Below are 16,907 nucleotides of genomic sequence, written 5' to 3'. Positions count from 1 at the left end.
ATAGGGGCACTACGATTCGGAACTGACTCGACAGAACACAACAACAACAATGTAACATTGTGCTGGAAGTCCCAGCTAGAGAAATAAGGCAAGAAAAAGAAATAAAGGGCATCCAAATTGGTAAGTGCCTTAGTTATCTAGTGCTGCTAAAACAGAAATTCCACAAGTGGCTGGCTTTAACAAACAGAAATTTATTCTCTCACAGTCTAGGAGGCTAGAAGTCTGAATTCAGGGTGCCAGCTCCAGGGGAAGGATTTCTCCCTCTGTCAGCTCTGGAATAAGGTCCCTGTCATCAATCTCCCTCATCGAGGAGATTCTCAGCACAGGAACCATGGGTCCAAAGGATGCACTATTCTCCTGGCTCTTGTTTCTTGGTGGTATGAAGTCCCCGTGTCTCTCTGTTCACTTCTCTCTTTTATATCTCAAAAGCGATTGGCTTAAGACACAACCTAATCTTGTAGATTGAGTCCAGCCTTATTAACGTAATTGTCTCTAATCTTGCCTCATTAACATCATAGAGATAGGATTTACAACACATAGGATAATCACATCAGATGACAAAATGATGGGCAAGCATACAATACTGGGAATCATGGCCTGGCCAGATTGACAGTTATTTTGGAGGGACACAATTCAATCCATAACAGTAAAGAAGAAGTAACTGTCTCTATTTGCAGATGATATGATACTATACATAGAGAACTCAAAAGACTCCACAAAAAAACTACTGGAACTAATAGAAAGACTCAGCAGAGTAGCAGGATACAAGATAAACATACAAAAATCAATTGGATTCCTATACACCAATAAAGAGAACTATGAAAGGAAATCAGGAAAGCAATACCATTTATAATAGCCCCTAAAAAAAAAAAAACAAAGGAGTAAATCTAGCCAGGGATGCAAAAGACCTCTACTAAGAAAACTACAAAATACTACTGTAAGAAACCAAAAGAGACCTACATAAATGGAAAAGCATACTATGCTCATGGATAGGTAGACTCAGCATTGGGAAAATGTCAATTTCTACCCAAAGGAATCTACAAATATAATGCAATCCTGATCCAAATACCAACAGCATTCTTTCACTAGTTGGAAAAACTAATCATTAACTTTATATGGAAAGGGAAGAGGCCCTGGATAAGTAAAGCACTACTGAAGAAGAAGAATAAAGTAGGAGGACTCGCACTAGCTGACCTCAGAACCTATTATACAGCTACTGTAGTCAAAACAGCCTGGTACTGGTACAATGACAGATACATTGACCAATGGAACAGAACTGAGAACCCAGATGTAAATCCATCCACCTACAGTCACGTGATCTTCGACAAATGCCCTAAGTCCATTAAATGGGGAACAGACAGTCTTTGTAAAAAATGGTGCTGGCAAAACTGAGTGTCCATCTGCAAAAAAAAAAATGAAACAGGACCCATACCTCACACCATACACAAAAACTAATTCAAAATGGATCAAAGACTTAAAACCAAAAACTATAAAGATCATAGAAAGAAAAAATATGGTCAATGCTAGAGGCCCTAATACATGGCATAAATAGGATACAAACCATAACTAACAAATCACAAACACTAGAAGATAAGCTAGATAACTAGGATCTTCTAAAAACTAAAACTTATGCTCATCAAAAGACTTCACCAAAAGAGTAAAAAGAGAACCTACAGACTGGGAACAATTTTTTGGCTATGAAAAATCCAACAAAGGTCTAATCTCTAAAATCTATAGGAAAATCCAACACCTCTACAACAAAAAGACAACCCAATTTAAACATGGGCAAAGGATATGAACAGACACTACAGCAAAGAAGACATTCAGGCGGCTAATCGACACATGAGGAAATGCTCACAGTCACTAACCATTAGAGAAATGCAAATCAAAACCACAATGAGATACCATCTGTTTTAGGCTGGGTTCTCCAGAGAAGCAAAACCAGTAAAGTGTATAAATATATATATAAAGAGAGATTATATCAAGAAAACAGCTCACGCGATTGTAGAGGCTAGAATGTCCCAAGTCCGTGGATCAGGGTAGAGACCTCTCCCAAGTCACACAGCTGCAGAAGCTGGCAAGTCCAAGATCGGAAGGTCAGAGAGCAGGGCTCCCACTCACAGGCTGTGCAGATCGATGAATCCCAGGTTCGGCAGATAAGCTGCCAGCTCAAGTCCCAAGAATGGGAGATGAGACGACAGGAAGCAGCCAGAGGATCCAGAGAGAGCAAAGAGCCAGAACGTCTGCTTATATACAGATGCGGGCCACACCCCCAAGGAGACTCCCTTTCATCTGATTGGCTACTCACAGTATATTCAATCACGGGAGTGATTACATTAAAACACGGAGAATCATGGCCCAGCCAAGCTGACACACAATCTTAACCATCACACCATCTCACTCCAACATTACTGGCACAAATCAATAAAACAAAATAACAAATGTTGGAGAGGCTGCAGGGAGATGGGAACTCTTAAGCACTGCTGGCGGGAATGCTAAATGGTAGAATCATTTTGGAAAATGATATGGTGCTTCCTTAAAAAGCTAGAAATAGAAATACCATATGATCCAGCTATCCCACTCCTGGAAATATATCTAAGAGAAATAAGAGTCGTCACACGAATAGACAGGTGCACACCTATGTTCATTGCAGCATTATTCACAATAGCAAAAAGATGGAAGCAGCCTAAATGCCCATCAACAGGAGAATCGATAAACAAACTATGATACATACACACAATGGAATACTACACAACGATAAAGAACAATGATGAATCTGCAAAACATCTCACAACATGGATGAATCTGGAGGGCATTATGCTGAGTGAAATAAGTCAATCACAAAAGGACAAATACTGTATGAGACCACTATTATAAAAACTCATGAAAACATTTACACACAGAAGGAAATAATCTTTGATGGTTATGAGGGAAGGGAGGGTGGGGAGGGAAAAACACTAAATAGACAACAGGTAAGTGGTAACATTGGTGAAGTGTAAGACAGTACACAATACTGGGGAAGTCGGCACAACTTGACCAAGGCAAGGTCATGGAAGCTTCATAGATACATCCAAACTCCCTGAGGGACCAAATTACTAGGCTGAGGGCTGGAGACCATGCTTTTGGGGGACATCGGCTCACCTCGACACTGCTGGCATGAATATAAACATAGCTTATAAAGAAGATGTTCTACATCCTACTTTGGTGAGTAGTGTCTGGGGTCTTAAAAGCTGTGAGTGGCCATCTAAGACACTCCACTAGTCCCACTCCATCTTGGAGCAAGGGAGAATGAAGAAAACCAAAGACACAAGGAAAAGATCAGTCCAAAGGACTAATGGACCACAACTACCACAGCCTCCACCTGACTGAGTCCAGCACAACTAGATGGTGCCCAGCTACCACCAACAACTGCTCTGACAGGATCACAATAGACTGTCCCAGACAGAGCTTGGGGAAAATGTAGGACAAAATTCTATCTCACAAAAAAAGACCAGACCTACTGGTCTGACAGAGACTGGAGAAACCCCCAGAGTATGGCCCCCAGACACCCTTTTAACTCAGCAATGAAGTCACTCCTGAAGTTCACCCTTCAGCCAAAGTTTAGACAGGTCCATAAAACAAAACTAGACTAAATGGGCACACCAGCCCAGGGGCAAGAACAAGAAGGCAGGAGGGGACAGGAAAGCTGGTAATCAGGAACCCAATTTCCAGAAGAGGAGAGTGTTGACACGTTGTGGGGCTGGCAACCAATGTCACAAAACAATATGTGTATTAATTGTTTAATGAGAAACTAATTTGCTATGAAAACCTTCATCTAAAGCACAATAAAAAAAAATACTTAATAACAAAGAGCTACCATGAATTCAATAGTGCTTTAAAATAGTTTGTATTTAAGTCATCACTACAGTAACCACATACACTTGGAAACCAGAAGAAGATAAAGGCTTGAGGCCTCGTTTATTGCACCTGAACAGTGGCTTCACTGGGTGGTTCAGGGGGTGTGGCCTGCACCAAGTGACACTGTCAGAGGAGGTGACACCAAAATGACTGTCTATAAAATTTTTGTGCAGTGTTTCAGCAGAAATTTGTTATTTTTTATAATAATATCCCTGTACACCTACTCCTCACTTATTGACTATCTCATTATCCGACATTTCGCATTTACGAAAATATTAAAAAAATCTACTGTCCACGTATTTTGCACATTAATTATGTACTTGCGGCAGTAAGGAACACCAAGGCATGAGGCGAGAGTAATGCTGGCTTTGATGGTTAAGGTTATGCATCAGCTTGGCTGGGCCATGATTCTCAGTGGTTTGGCATTTATGTGATGATGTAATTTGGCAGTTATGGAATGATGTAATTTGGCAGTTACATAATGATGCAGTCATCCTCCATTTTGTGATCTGATGTGGTCATTCTCCATTTTCACATAATGCTGATTTTTGCATAATGACCAGGCCTCTGGAACCTAAACATGTCAATAAGTGAGGAGTGGGTGTAGTTAGTTACAACAACAACAAAAAATTTTATAGGCCCAGCTTACATGTATTAATATACCTACAAGGCTAAAACTGTGCTAATTTACTTTTTGAACTTTCTAATGTGCTCTGGTCAGAGCTGTCATTACTATCCAATTACAATGATGCTTCAAATCACATGGTTTCGTCTGCCCAGCACTACTAGCACATGCTGTTGTTTTCGTTGCTGCTGGTGTTTTTTAGTTGCGGATTCTTCAGATTTTCTGGTGTTTTAGCTACAATATTGTGGTAATTAGCATGGGGAGGGTAACACCATGAGTTACCACACTGGGTGACACCCACCCTAGTTATGCTACTGTACCCGCACACCCAGCCTAGTGGAGTCAAGGATCAGAGAAACCTTGCAACGATGCTGTCGCCTCCCCAGGTCTGTGGCCCACAGGTTGGGGACCCCACCCTTCACACGCCTGGTGCTCCCAGAGCTCTGCCCTGGCATGGAGATTCAGACATGGGGAGCCAGGCAAATCCTAGGGGAATGAAGAGAGAGGGGACTACAAGGTAGGCTTGACTTCGAACCACTTACCGTGTGCGTGGGGCCCTCAGGCCCATGAGGATGTCCTGGCCTGGAGGCAAGGGGTTGGGAAGGGAGCAGGGTGCACTGGAGGAGGTCCCAGCAGGCAGCCTAGCCTTGAGAATAGGCGGGATCACAATGCCTCCCAGAGACTTCCGCATCTTGTCATCACTGCAGTGCAGGTATTGTGGGGAGATCTGCACCTGGACAAGGGGAGGGTGTATGTATTGAAGTCCTGGCCCCTGTACCTGTGGATGTGATTCTGTTTGGAAATAGGATTTTCTTTGTTATGCTAACTAGGCCAACCCCAAGTGCGGTGGCTCCTAAACCTAATCACGTCTGAGTTATAAAAAGAGCAGAATAGACACAGAAACACACAGGGTAGGGGTTGCCCCCTGAAGACAGACACACACTCGACTGATGCAGCTACAAACCCAGGAACACCAAGAATTGCCGCAGCTACTAGAAGCTGACATAGACAAAGAAGGACCTCCCCCTGGAGTCATGCCCTGAATTTGGTCTTTTAGCCTCCAGAACTGTGAGAACATACATTTCTGTTCTTTAAAGTACCCGCTTGTGCTATCATTTGATACAGCAGCATTAGGAAACTAAGACAGAGCCAAGAGTCCTGGTTCATGGGAACATCCCATTCTGGCTGCTTGCCTCTCAGCACCCCACCCAGTGTGGTCCTTTCTATCAGGAGCCCCCTGGGGAAGGAGTGCTGGGAGCTGTCCTTTTCTCTGCACAACTGTTTCCCTCACCTCCACTCCACACCCTTGTCGTCGCTGTTATTTGTTTTTCTGATCTCATTTCAGAAAAATCCTAGACCACTGAAGCTGGAAGTGACCTGCAAGAATGTCTGGTGCAGCCCGCTCTTTCTATGGATGTGCAAACTGGGGTCCAGAGGGGAAGTGACCTGCCCAGGGTGACACAGCCAGTGAGGGAAGAGCCTGGCAGAACCCACCTCTCCTGAGTCCTAGCCCAGCATTCTTTCCCCTCTACCATACTCCCTGGCTTAAAATGGAGTCAGAACGCATAAGGAATTCTGAAACATTTAGACAGGAGAAGGCCTCGGGACCACCAAGTCTAGGACAAGTGGTCATGCAGCCTCTGCTTGAGTACTTCCAGGAACGGGGAGCTCACTACCTCCAGGGCAGCCACCAGAACTCAGAGGGTCCCAGCTAGAAAGGTTTTAGATGCTCCGGGGGAGGGCCAAGTGGAGGTCCTAATTCTCTCCAAAGGCCCCTCCCCCATTCTTGACAGCGGCTCCTGAGGCACCTCCAAAGAACCTCAGGGCCTCAGACCATAGTTTGCCAAGCACACATGACACAGTTCAATCCCTCACTTCATCACCCAAGAAAATGGGGGCAGGGAAGTGGCTTGCCCAAATTCACTGAGTGAGTTAGAGCTGTGCTGAGGCTAGACCCCAGCTTCCTCCTCTCCATCCCTTTCCCTGGTCCCGGTGGATGGAGGGGAGGAGCTACAGAGCACAGTCAAGAGTCAGAATTCCAGATCACTCCGCCCTGCCCTACCCACCCCACAGGAGGAGCCCACTCCGAAACACCCATGCCCTTCCCAGATCATCCCTGCCCTTCCCCCTGCAGGGGCTTTCTCTGAGGAGTACGCCAGGGTCAAAGTGGAGCCCCCACCCTGCCGGGCCCCGTCTCTTCCTCTGCTGAACCTTTCTGTGGCCCTCACCAACCTCCAGGGGTTTGGTAAAAAATGAAGGAAAAACAGAAGGACAGGCAGGTATAAGAAGCTGCAGGCAAGCCTCATCGTAACCGCTTTACCTCTTGGGCACCAGGTCTCCGCTCCTGGGGACCCTGGCTACTTCCGGGTGGGTCCAGGCCCTTCTCCTTGGCTCCGCCAGTCTCAGGGGTGGTGGGGATGCTCTGGATGGGCGGCATCGGCCTGGGCACCCTCAGCAGTCTCTGAGAGGTGGCGCTGGGGGCCGCGTTCCTCAGAGGCGCACCTTTGAGGCCTCCCGCAGGATCCAGAGAGGCGGTACGGGGCGGAGAAGGGAAACAAGTTAGTCCCAGGAAACCGGGGGGTGGGATCCATCCCCAGCTCAACACCCACACTAAGCTGAGCAAGCAGACAGTGAGCAGTGCCTTTTTCATTCCCGTAAAATTTGCCAGTCAGAGTCACCGATTTGAAATTCGGAGGCAGTGTGGGTGGGAAGCGAACATCAGCTGTAGGTGAGGAGTGTAGACCAGCGGGTTCTAGTCCTGACCTGACATTAAGGAGCTCCGCGGCCTCCGCAAGTCACTACTCTGAACCCCTATGTGCTCCCTGAAAATGAAAGCGACTGCAGCATGGAGTTGTTACACGGTTCGATGACAATGTTTCTAAAATGCCAAGCAAGTACCTGGCCCATTACATAACATGTGACAATGAATTACTTCTACTCCCTTTTCAGCTAATGATGTGGGGATACAGCCGCTTTGACACAGGGGCACTCTGACGTAGTCTAAAAGACACACTTGCATCTCTTTATAATTAACAGCCTGTGTGCCCAACAGACATCCCATCCCACCTCGCACAGCAGCATCCCCCATGCCATCCCTAGGGCAAAAGCACAGGGCAAGAGGGACAGGCATGGGCTGAGTTCAGAATTATCTTTGCAAACATTGTTGGCGGTTTGAGGGGAAAACACGTAGTGCTTTAACTTCCAACGGCCGTTTTGTTCCAGCTACATCAAAATGGCTGCATCAAAACCACTAAGGCAAAGTATCTGCTCTGCTCCCCGCACACCCCCAACCCTGCCCAGGGCAGGCTGCTGTTCCCTTGAGCACTGTGTGCTGCTGTCAGCTCTGCTTGCGTGTTGAGGGGACAGAGGTAAGGGGGGGTCACAAGCCAGCAGCGTGCCTACCTTGGCCCCCACATGGACAACTGCACAGAGGAGCCAGCACAGCCCCAAGGCAGGGGATCAGAGATCCCAGTCCCCATGCATTTGCTGAGGGACCTGATGAGTCATAGATCACTTCCAGGGGTCTCAGTTTCCCCATCTGTACACTGGGTAAAGCGACGCCTGCTCTTTCTGTCCTCCACCAGAACTTTATAAAAATAATTTTTAAAAAAAATGAAAGAAAGAAAATGCCCAGAAAGACTTTAAACGTCTACAGGAAGGAGTTACCCCAGAAGTTGTGCCATCTGAAAATTCTCAGCAAACTTCTCTGGCACCCCAACCCCCTACCTTAACGCCAGCTAGCCACAGGGTGACTCCTTAGTGGGGCTTCCCTGCATCCACCTGGGCTCACAGGGAGCAGAAGACACCCCTGTGGCTCCAGGGAAGCCTCAGCAGGGAGCAAACTGCTAAATGGAGAGGGGAAGCAACCATTTACAACTGAAGGTTTGTCAGCAGCCTCTGAGTGATTTCTCCCTTTCTTCATAAGACTTCCAGGCTTCTTACTCCTTTCGTCATGCAGGAGTTCATCGCACCAAGAAGGAACCAGTTACAGGATTTGTCAAGGGCAATAAGAGGGCCCGCTGCCATTGCCTGTGCCCGACCAGTCGATTCCAACTCATAGCGACCCTACAGGACAGAACAGAACTGCCTATAGGATTTCCGAGGCTGAAATCTTTATGGAAGCAGACTGCCACATCTTTCTCCCACAGAGCAACTGGTGCATTTGAACCACTGACCTTTTAATTGGCAACTGAGTACTTAACCACTGTACCACCAGGGCTCCTTAATAAGAGGACAGAGAAGGAAATTAATTTATTTAAGTATTTCTCATGTGCCAGGTACGAAAATGTCTTCACACAGTTTTTCAGTAAACCCTCATAGTAATAGGGAAGTATTATTTTCCCCATTAGACAGAGAAGGAAATTGAGCTTGAAGGGGTTACTGACTTTCCCAAAGCCACAGAGTCAGAAAACATCAGGGCTAAGATGTGAACCTGGCCTGCTCACCTGGTTTGTCCATCACCCAGCCGAGAGAGAAATATGAAGTGCCCGCTATTCAGTCCTTCGCGCCTCTATTCAACAAAAATTTCTGGAGAACCTCCAGTATGCCTAGCAACTACACTGAGGACTTGGTCCTGCCCTCTTGGAACTCACAATCAAGTGCAAGATCCTGATTTTAATCAAACAATCACACAAATAAATACACCAATGCAAACTGTGAGAGGACCTAAGAGGTAAAACTATAGGGCATTCTTTGAGAATCACATGGACAAATGTAGATTGACAGTAAGCGGGGGGCCTCTCTGCAGAAGGCTTTCGGGTGGAGACCCAAGGACGAGTGGGGATTAGCCCAGTGGGGAAAGGAGGGAGGATGGGAGCAACAGGAGGCTCCAAAGCCCAAGGTGGTGGGGTGGGGGGAGGGACCACCTGCTCAAGGAACTGGAAGACCAGTGTGTCTGACGTCCAGAGATCCAGGGGGCAGACTGGAACTGCAGAGGGCCTTGTGCACACGTGAATGCTAAAATCTCACTCTACGTGCATCGGAAAATCATTGAGTGGTTTTAAGTATAGATGGTGGGGAAGGAGGACATAATATGATCAGATTTGTGTTTAATAAGGATTCCTCTGGAGAAAATGCTAGAAGGAGGCAAGGGTGGAAATGGGTAAGCCAGCTGGGGGCTGCTGCAGAGGTCCAGGCAGGAGATGGTGCTCCATGGAGGTAGCCCAAGATAGAGAGAGAGGATGCTTGGTGGGCATCCCCTGGGCCAGCCCCGAGTGGATGCCAGCATGCCACCTGTCCACCCACTAAGCCTTCAGCCTGTGTGGCCTGGGGTCCCTGGTCTTGGGGTGGCGGGCAGTGGGTGGGCAGGGCCGAGGGCTCACCTTGGGAAGATGCTGCCAAGCCCTCTGACAGCGTCCTCTTCTTGAGCTTGTCTTTGATCTGGGTGGTATACCGGGCCACACTGCTGGCCTCCGACTCCAGCGAGGGGAGGGGCACGAGGGAGTGGGACCCCAAAGGCAGGGCCCTGAGGCTTCTGGGGTGGGCATTCCTGGCCTGCCAGCCCTTCAAAGGGGCATCTAGCTTGAGGCTGCCAGGGTCCCTAGGTCCACTCAGGAGCTGTGACGGCTTCTCCAGCAGGGCATTCGGCACAGACTGGAGGGAGGCTGAGGGAGACAGAGGCATGAGTGGCTGGGCACAGGGCACCCAGGTGGCATGAGGCACCAGCCAGCTCTTTGTCCTTGGAACAGTCAGCCACTTGGCAGGTGAACCCCAGCACTCACTGTCTCAGCCACTCCTTCACCAATTCTTTCACTCAACAGTATCTATGAAGCACCTAACCTGAGCCAGGCCTGTGCCACGAGGTACTTTGGAGACAAAAGGAGATCAAATATGCAGTCCTCTGACAGCACAGACAACAGGCCAGACATGCTTAGGAACAGGTCTGCCCAGGGACCACCGTCCACCCACCTCTGCATTCCAACACCCGCATTCAATATGATTGAGCACCTGGCATGCACCAACCACAGATGGAAAAAAGAAGTCCAGGTGATTGCATGCTCACACGCAGACAGAAACTCCTCCAATGGCTCACTCAGCAAACATTTAATAAGCATCGACTATGTGCCAAGCAGGAGTCCCTGGGTGTGCAAACAGTTAATGCACTCAGCTGCTAACAGAAAAGTTGGAGGTTGAAGTTCACCCAGAAGTGCCTCAGAAGAAAGGCCTGGTGATCTACTTCAGAAAAATCAGCCATTGAAACCTCGATGGAGCACACGTCTACTCTGACACACATGGTGTCATCATGAGTCAAAGCCAACTCAACAGCAACTGTTTTCTTATGTGCCGAGTGCCATCTGGACAGTGGGGATACGGATATAAGTGAGGCCCAGTCTTTGTCATTGAAGAATTTTCAATGTGTTAAGGAAATAAGACATCCCTGTAAACAGGAACATCACAAGGTAAAAAGTGAGACGTGCCAGAGAGAGACATGAACAAAATGCTCTGTGCACTTGGCGGAGGGGGGTGGGGGGATGGTCTGGAAAATGTGCATGAAGTGGTGGCCTTTGAACTGGGCAACATGGAGGCACAGGGGAAGCACAGACAGACAAATCGACTGGCTTGCAGAGTCTCTGCCCCACCTGCAGCCTTTTCTAGGAGGCTGCTGATGCCACCGACCTGCTGCCCAGCCCACGGGTACTGGACTGGATCTGGGTCCCCAGACCAAGCACAGCCCGACCCTGAGCGGCCCTCTGGCATGTGGGGCTGGCCTGAAAGCTTTGCCCCATCACAGAAGAGGGCAATTAATTGGAGCAATCGCCTCTCCACCCAGACACTGGAACTGGAGCTGTGCGGAGAGGACAGCTTGCAGTTGGAAGCTACAGCCAGAAGTCACCGAGCGGAAGCAGCAGGGAAGCTTAGTTTCTCCTCACTAAAGTTACCACAGCAACAGCTGTCATGCTGGAGGCACCCACTTCCCCGACTCCACCTGGAGTGCTGACCGCCTCCCAGTTCCTGAGGTGAGGGGCCTCACGGGGCGGCAGACCCCACGCCCAGTGCCTGCAGAGATCCCCATCTCCCTATTTGTGCATGTCCCCCTCAATATACCTCCACCCCCTGAGGCACAGAACTGAAAGAACCTACCTGAAACAAAAGGGCATTTTCAGCAGGGGCCACAGTAAAGCCAGCATCTGCCGGTCGCGTTGGAACACGGCCAGGCATCTAAACCCACTCCTTTCCCGATCTCCAATCTGCCTGTGGTCAGTGGCCCTGACTGGGCAGCTGCCAGGTGAGCACCCCATTCCCTGCTCAAACTCGCCCAGGGCACTCCTGAGTCTGGCCAGACCAGCCCATCTCATCTTCTTCATAGGCCTGGAGACTGGAGTCCATGCTGCCACTCAGGAGTGCACATGGCCCAGCACTGGCCCGAGGGACACTCCCACAGTACACGGCCACCGGAGCCAGAGCCTTGGCTGGGGACAGACCACAGGGAAGGCAGCATCTTAGAGTCCCCTTAGACCAGGGCGGGGAGCAAACAGACAGCTGGTGTCGTGCCCCTGAGCACCTGCAGCCGGGGAAAACTCCACCCCTCACAGCCCCTGCCCAAAAGACTAAGGGTATGCAACCCGTCCTCCCAACCAGGCTGGCCCTCATAGGGTGACTGCCACCTGACCCCAGGCAGCCCGGACACTGCCCGCACACTTGTTTTCCCGGGCCTCTTGGCCTAGCTGCTCCCTCTTTCCTCACACTCAGCTTGCCTTCGCCCTCCTGGCTCTGCCCCAACCCTGTGACCATGCCTCCTCAGTCTCCTCCATGGACTCCCCACCTCCACCGCCCAACCTCCTGAACCCTGGCAAGCCGGCCTCCGTCCACTGCACATCTCACACTAGCTGCTCTCATGGGCCACCTGCTCACTGCCATGCCTTCAATGATCACCCACACGTGGAACTCCCCAAAACCTGCATCTTCTGCCTGACCTCCCCCACCCCATCTGCAGAGAAGAGCGTCGGGTCACCTGCATAGCTCCCCTCCCTTGGAAATCCTCAAGCACCACATGAGCAAGTCCTTCACTGACCTGTCCTCTTATCACCTCAGCCTCCCCTAGCCGGCATCTGGCAGGCATTGACTGAGTGCTTGTTCTGCACAGGGATGTGCTAAGCCCTGGTGACACCGCAGTGGCCAGGTCGACTTAGTTGTTTCCTGCAATGGGACTTGCAGTTGACTGGGGAAGGTGGTGATTATCAAGCACTAATGCTGGGGGAGGAAGCGCTGTGAGCCTACACATCAGAGCAGCTACCTGAGCCAAGGGCAGGGACAGGACAAGCTTCCCAGAGGAAGGACCACTGAGCCGAGACCTCAACAAGGAGCAGAGGTCGGCTGGGAACTGCAGAGGGCTCCCCTGAGGCATCCACTCCTTTCAGAAGCTTTCCCTTTCCTCCCTGCTCCCACAGCACCTCAGGCATCTTGTTTTACAACCCCAAACAGAGATGTCAGATGGAGGAGCCTGTTTTACACTCATAATCCCTACATCTATCTCCTGTCCTGACCTGGCCTGTGGGATACTCAGAGCAGGGACCAACTCTTGTTCACTTTTATATTATAGTCCCTGGGTAGTGCAAATGGTTAATGACATACTCAGCTGCTAACTGAAAGGTGGGTGGTTAGAGTGTACCCAGAGGTGCCCCAGAAGAAAGTCTATTTCCAAAAAATCAGTCATTGAAAACACTATGGAGCACAGCTCTACTCTGACACACATAGGGTCACCATGAGTCAGAGGCCACTCAATGGCAATTGGTTATCTAACGCCCAGTAGGTGCTTGACAAAGGTGTGTGAGCTGAATCATTGGTTCTGCACCCTCTTGGCCTAGCCCCTCCTGAGCAAACCTCAGAACCTCTTAACTACCATGTGAAGAAGCCCCCACACAGGTGGAAACCCACAGCTCCCACCCCAAGTCTGAAAAGTCTCTGGGAGCCAAGAGTCTGGGCTCTGGACCTGTTTCTGCCACCTGTGTGACCTTGAGGAAATAAGTTAATCTCTCTGAGTCTGTAAAACAAAGGAGCTGGACAAAGCCAGTGTTCACACACTATGTTGCCTGGGAAGCATGAGTCTAAAGAATTGGAGGCTGTTTTCCAATGTTGAGAGAAAATCACGTTAATGAATAAAATCTTCATTTTCTATCTAGATTTAAAGATTTTCCTTAAGCCTTCAGCACCTCCCTAATGTGAAGCATATCTGATCTAACACTAAATTATGCAGTTATTTTGTTTTCATATTAATATATCAAAGCCCAGAGGTTTCTGTCCTGGGCATCCTGACATTGTTTCCTGAAAGACCCTGCTTTCAGGCATTCTCTGGTTCTCTACAGTCCTTCCAAATGGTCATCTGGCCTCTGCTTTAACCCTTCACAAGCAGCCCATTTCATCCAGGGCAGGACTGACCCCTCACTTTCCAGAAGTCTATGGTCACACAGCCGGCCCCCCAGTAGCAGAGCCAGGCCTGGAACCTCATCGCCTGATGCTAGTCTGCTACACACTGTTCCCACTGTTCTGCCTCACCAGCTAAATAAAAGGGCTTATCTGGCTCTCCCTGAGGTCTCAGCCCCACATCCTCTACCCACGCACAGACTCCAACCACAGAAAGGTGTCAGCCCCTCAGCCACTGGAGGCCAAGCTCAGCACAAGTCCCTGGAACACTCTGGGCCCCTCCGCAGGCCAGGAAGCCACCCAGACACCACGCAGAGCAGGGAGGGCGACATCAGCACGTGGAGAGCTGGGCCAAGTTAGGAAGGCACAGCTGCCTGACAAAACTCCCAGACAGAGCATAGCCCCTGGGAACAGCTGAGAAGATCCTTGCCCCCATGGCCCACCCCACTCCCAGCCTGGGACACACCAGGAACAGGCCTCCCGAGGTGTCCCTTACCTGGAAGGACATTGTTGCGCGTGCCCATGCCCCGAGTGGAGAAGGTGCCTAGGAGGTTGTCCAGAGGTAGTAGCTCCTTACTGATCTGGGAGTACAGTCCTAGGGAGTCCAGAGGGGTCCAACCTGGAACATTCAGGGGCCTGTAGTGGAGCGGGGCAGACAGACATCAGTAAAAACATATGAACTCTTTCCTAAACTGCTTCACTGACAACCCTGGGTGGCGCAAATGATTGAGTACTCAACTGATACCCAACAGGTTGGCGTGAGTCCACCCAAAGTCATCTCAGAAGAAGGGTTTGGTGACACACTTCCAAAAAATCAGCCACTGAAAACCCTGTAGAGCACAGTTCTGCTCTGACACACATGGGGTCGCCACGATGGGAGCCTACTCCACGGCAATTGGTTTTTTTTTTTTCTTTTTTTTGGTTTCTAAACTGTTTCACAGCACGCCTGTCAGGAGCTAAACCATTCTTGTAATCTGCCACTGGGCCTAATGACACTTCTTTTTCTGACATTTTGACTCTCTCAAATGCTTCAGAGTGTCTAAATACCAGCTTGCTTGATTCTGTGGGAAGAGTTCATTAGAAAGCACGTCAAAGAAACCAAGCGACCTGCCCTCATGTGTCGTTTTCACATGGACACCTCTAGGGTCTCGGGGAAGGCCGAATTTTCCAAGGTGGAGTCTGACACTTTGTTTCTCCACCAGTTTCTGTTTTCTTCAAAACCCATTACTCTCAGTTGAAATGTTTGTCAATAGCTGCATGTCTACACACACAGTGAAATACTACTCAGCCTTGGAGAGAAACAAAGTCCTGATGCACGTCATAACATGGATGAACCTTGAAAAGGTCATGCTGAGTGAGATAAGTCAGTTGCAAAAGGGCAAATATTATATGATCTCACTTATATGAAATGAGCAAATATATAGAAACCAAAGATTATTGGTGGTTATCAGGGGTGGGAGGGAGAGGGAAAGGGGGAGTTTTTGCTTAGAGGACGTTAGGTTTATGTTAACGCTGGTGGAATAATTTGGAAAAAAATAGCGAGAATGGTTGGACAACATAAAGAACATAATCAACGTCACTGAATTGTACATGTAGAAGATGTTGAATTGGCAGATGTTTTATTGTGTATATTTATTTTCAAAACAAAATGATTATAATAATTTTAAAAAAAAAAACAAAGCATTACTCTGCCAGGCTCCCTGAAAGCTCATGATGAAGGTTGTACTTCGTGCTTCCACTCCTCACTTGGGTGTTCGCTGGGATCTCCCCAGAAACCAGCTTTCCAGCTTTCTTTCAGGGAGTGCCTGTCTCTGCCTGAAGTTCTTGGCCCTCATTCTCTCCGCACTGAACAAGCCAAGCCTCTGACCCTCTCAGCATCTCACTGCCCTGTGGCTGGCCACTGGACCACTTTAGGCCTCTTCCCAGCCTCCTTTCAGCCTTGGGGGCCAGTTATCAGCTCTTGCCCTTGACCTAACTTCATTTTCTTTCCACATGACAAACTCTGTGACACCACACAATTTTATTAATTCTTTGATGAAATACTGGTCCATTTTCACCCTGACAGTCAAGGGAGGTGAACCACCAGAGCTGTTCAGTAATAAAATCAGTGTCAAAGCCCACATCTCCCCATTTCTAGTCCAGAGAGTTTCTTCCTTGAGATATCATCTAGGGACATGGCAAGCTGCGTTGCCAGGTCCCTTTTGCTGAACAAGTCCCAACTCAGGAATTGAGAAAACTTGCCCTCCATCTGGAAGCCAGCCTGCCACCGTCCCCACCCAGGCCCCAGGAGGCAGAGCAGCTCCTTGCAACCCCTCTGGCCAAACAGAGGTCCCAGTCCCGCCCAGCCACCCCAGCCCCAGCTCAGTCCTCTTCTGGTCTCACAGCTTAGGACTGCTGTCTGAGGAAAATTTTCCTCACAACCAGGGGAGAAGTCAACTCCCTGTCTAGTGACTACTGAAATAAGAAGGGTTTGGCCACATGCTGGTGAAAAACAGCCTCAAATGTCTGTGAGACACAACACTTCTCCCAAGCAAGGCAGGGGGAAGATTCCATTCCATGGGCACCAACACCCGACCCGGTGCCCCGGGGGCCTGGGAGAAGACTCAAGAGATTGGCAGAGCCCAGCAGGAGTGTTCCAGGCTGAGACAGACCTTCCACAGTTGAATTAAAACAAGCAAACTGGAGTCCAGGGGGTTGGGGACAGAAAGAGCTGTAGGCCCCACAAACTCCTGCTAACCAGAGAACAGACTATCTATGCAAATTATATGTAGAAAAGAAATATTCAGCCACAGCCCTTGGTCTCAACCTTGGCTGTGGATCAGAATCACCCGGGAACTGATTAAAATGACAGATTCCAAGGCACCAACCCAGACCTACTGAATTAGAGTCTTCTTGGGAGCAGGCTGGAGTCCTGGTGGCACAGTGGGTAAGAGCTCAGCTGCTAACCAAAAGGTTGCAGTTCAAATCCACCAGCTGCTCTTTGGAAACCCTATAGGACAGTTCTCCTCTGTCCCATAGGGTCTCT

General features: G+C 49.1%; 1 protein-coding gene across 1 annotated transcript in view; it reads right to left on the bottom strand.

The window, feature by feature from the left end:
- TOGARAM2 (TOG array regulator of axonemal microtubules 2) overlaps nucleotides 1–14,406 on the bottom strand; it is a 64,244-nt gene extending 49,838 nt beyond the window's left edge. The window contains exons 1-7 of the mRNA XM_004377699.2: nucleotides 14,379–14,406; nucleotides 11,805–11,931; nucleotides 11,603–11,713; nucleotides 11,101–11,306; nucleotides 9,845–10,125; nucleotides 6,843–7,055; nucleotides 5,065–5,255 (exon numbers count right to left, since the gene is read on the bottom strand). Coding sequence (XP_004377756.2) covers nucleotides 5,065–5,255; nucleotides 6,843–7,055; nucleotides 9,845–10,125; nucleotides 11,101–11,306; nucleotides 11,603–11,713; nucleotides 11,805–11,931; nucleotides 14,379–14,406 — 1,157 coding nt within the window. The remainder of the gene's footprint in view (nucleotides 1–5,064; nucleotides 5,256–6,842; nucleotides 7,056–9,844; nucleotides 10,126–11,100; nucleotides 11,307–11,602; nucleotides 11,714–11,804; nucleotides 11,932–14,378) is intronic.
- Nucleotides 14,407–16,907: the final 2,501 nt, after the last annotated feature.

Source organism: Trichechus manatus, unplaced genomic scaffold (assembly GCF_000243295.1).
Source record: "Trichechus manatus latirostris isolate Lorelei unplaced genomic scaffold, TriManLat1.0 scaffold00052, whole genome shotgun sequence".
NCBI lineage: Eukaryota > Metazoa > Chordata > Mammalia > Sirenia > Trichechidae > Trichechus > Trichechus manatus.
This window is presented reverse-complemented; position numbering and strand designations above follow the sequence as displayed.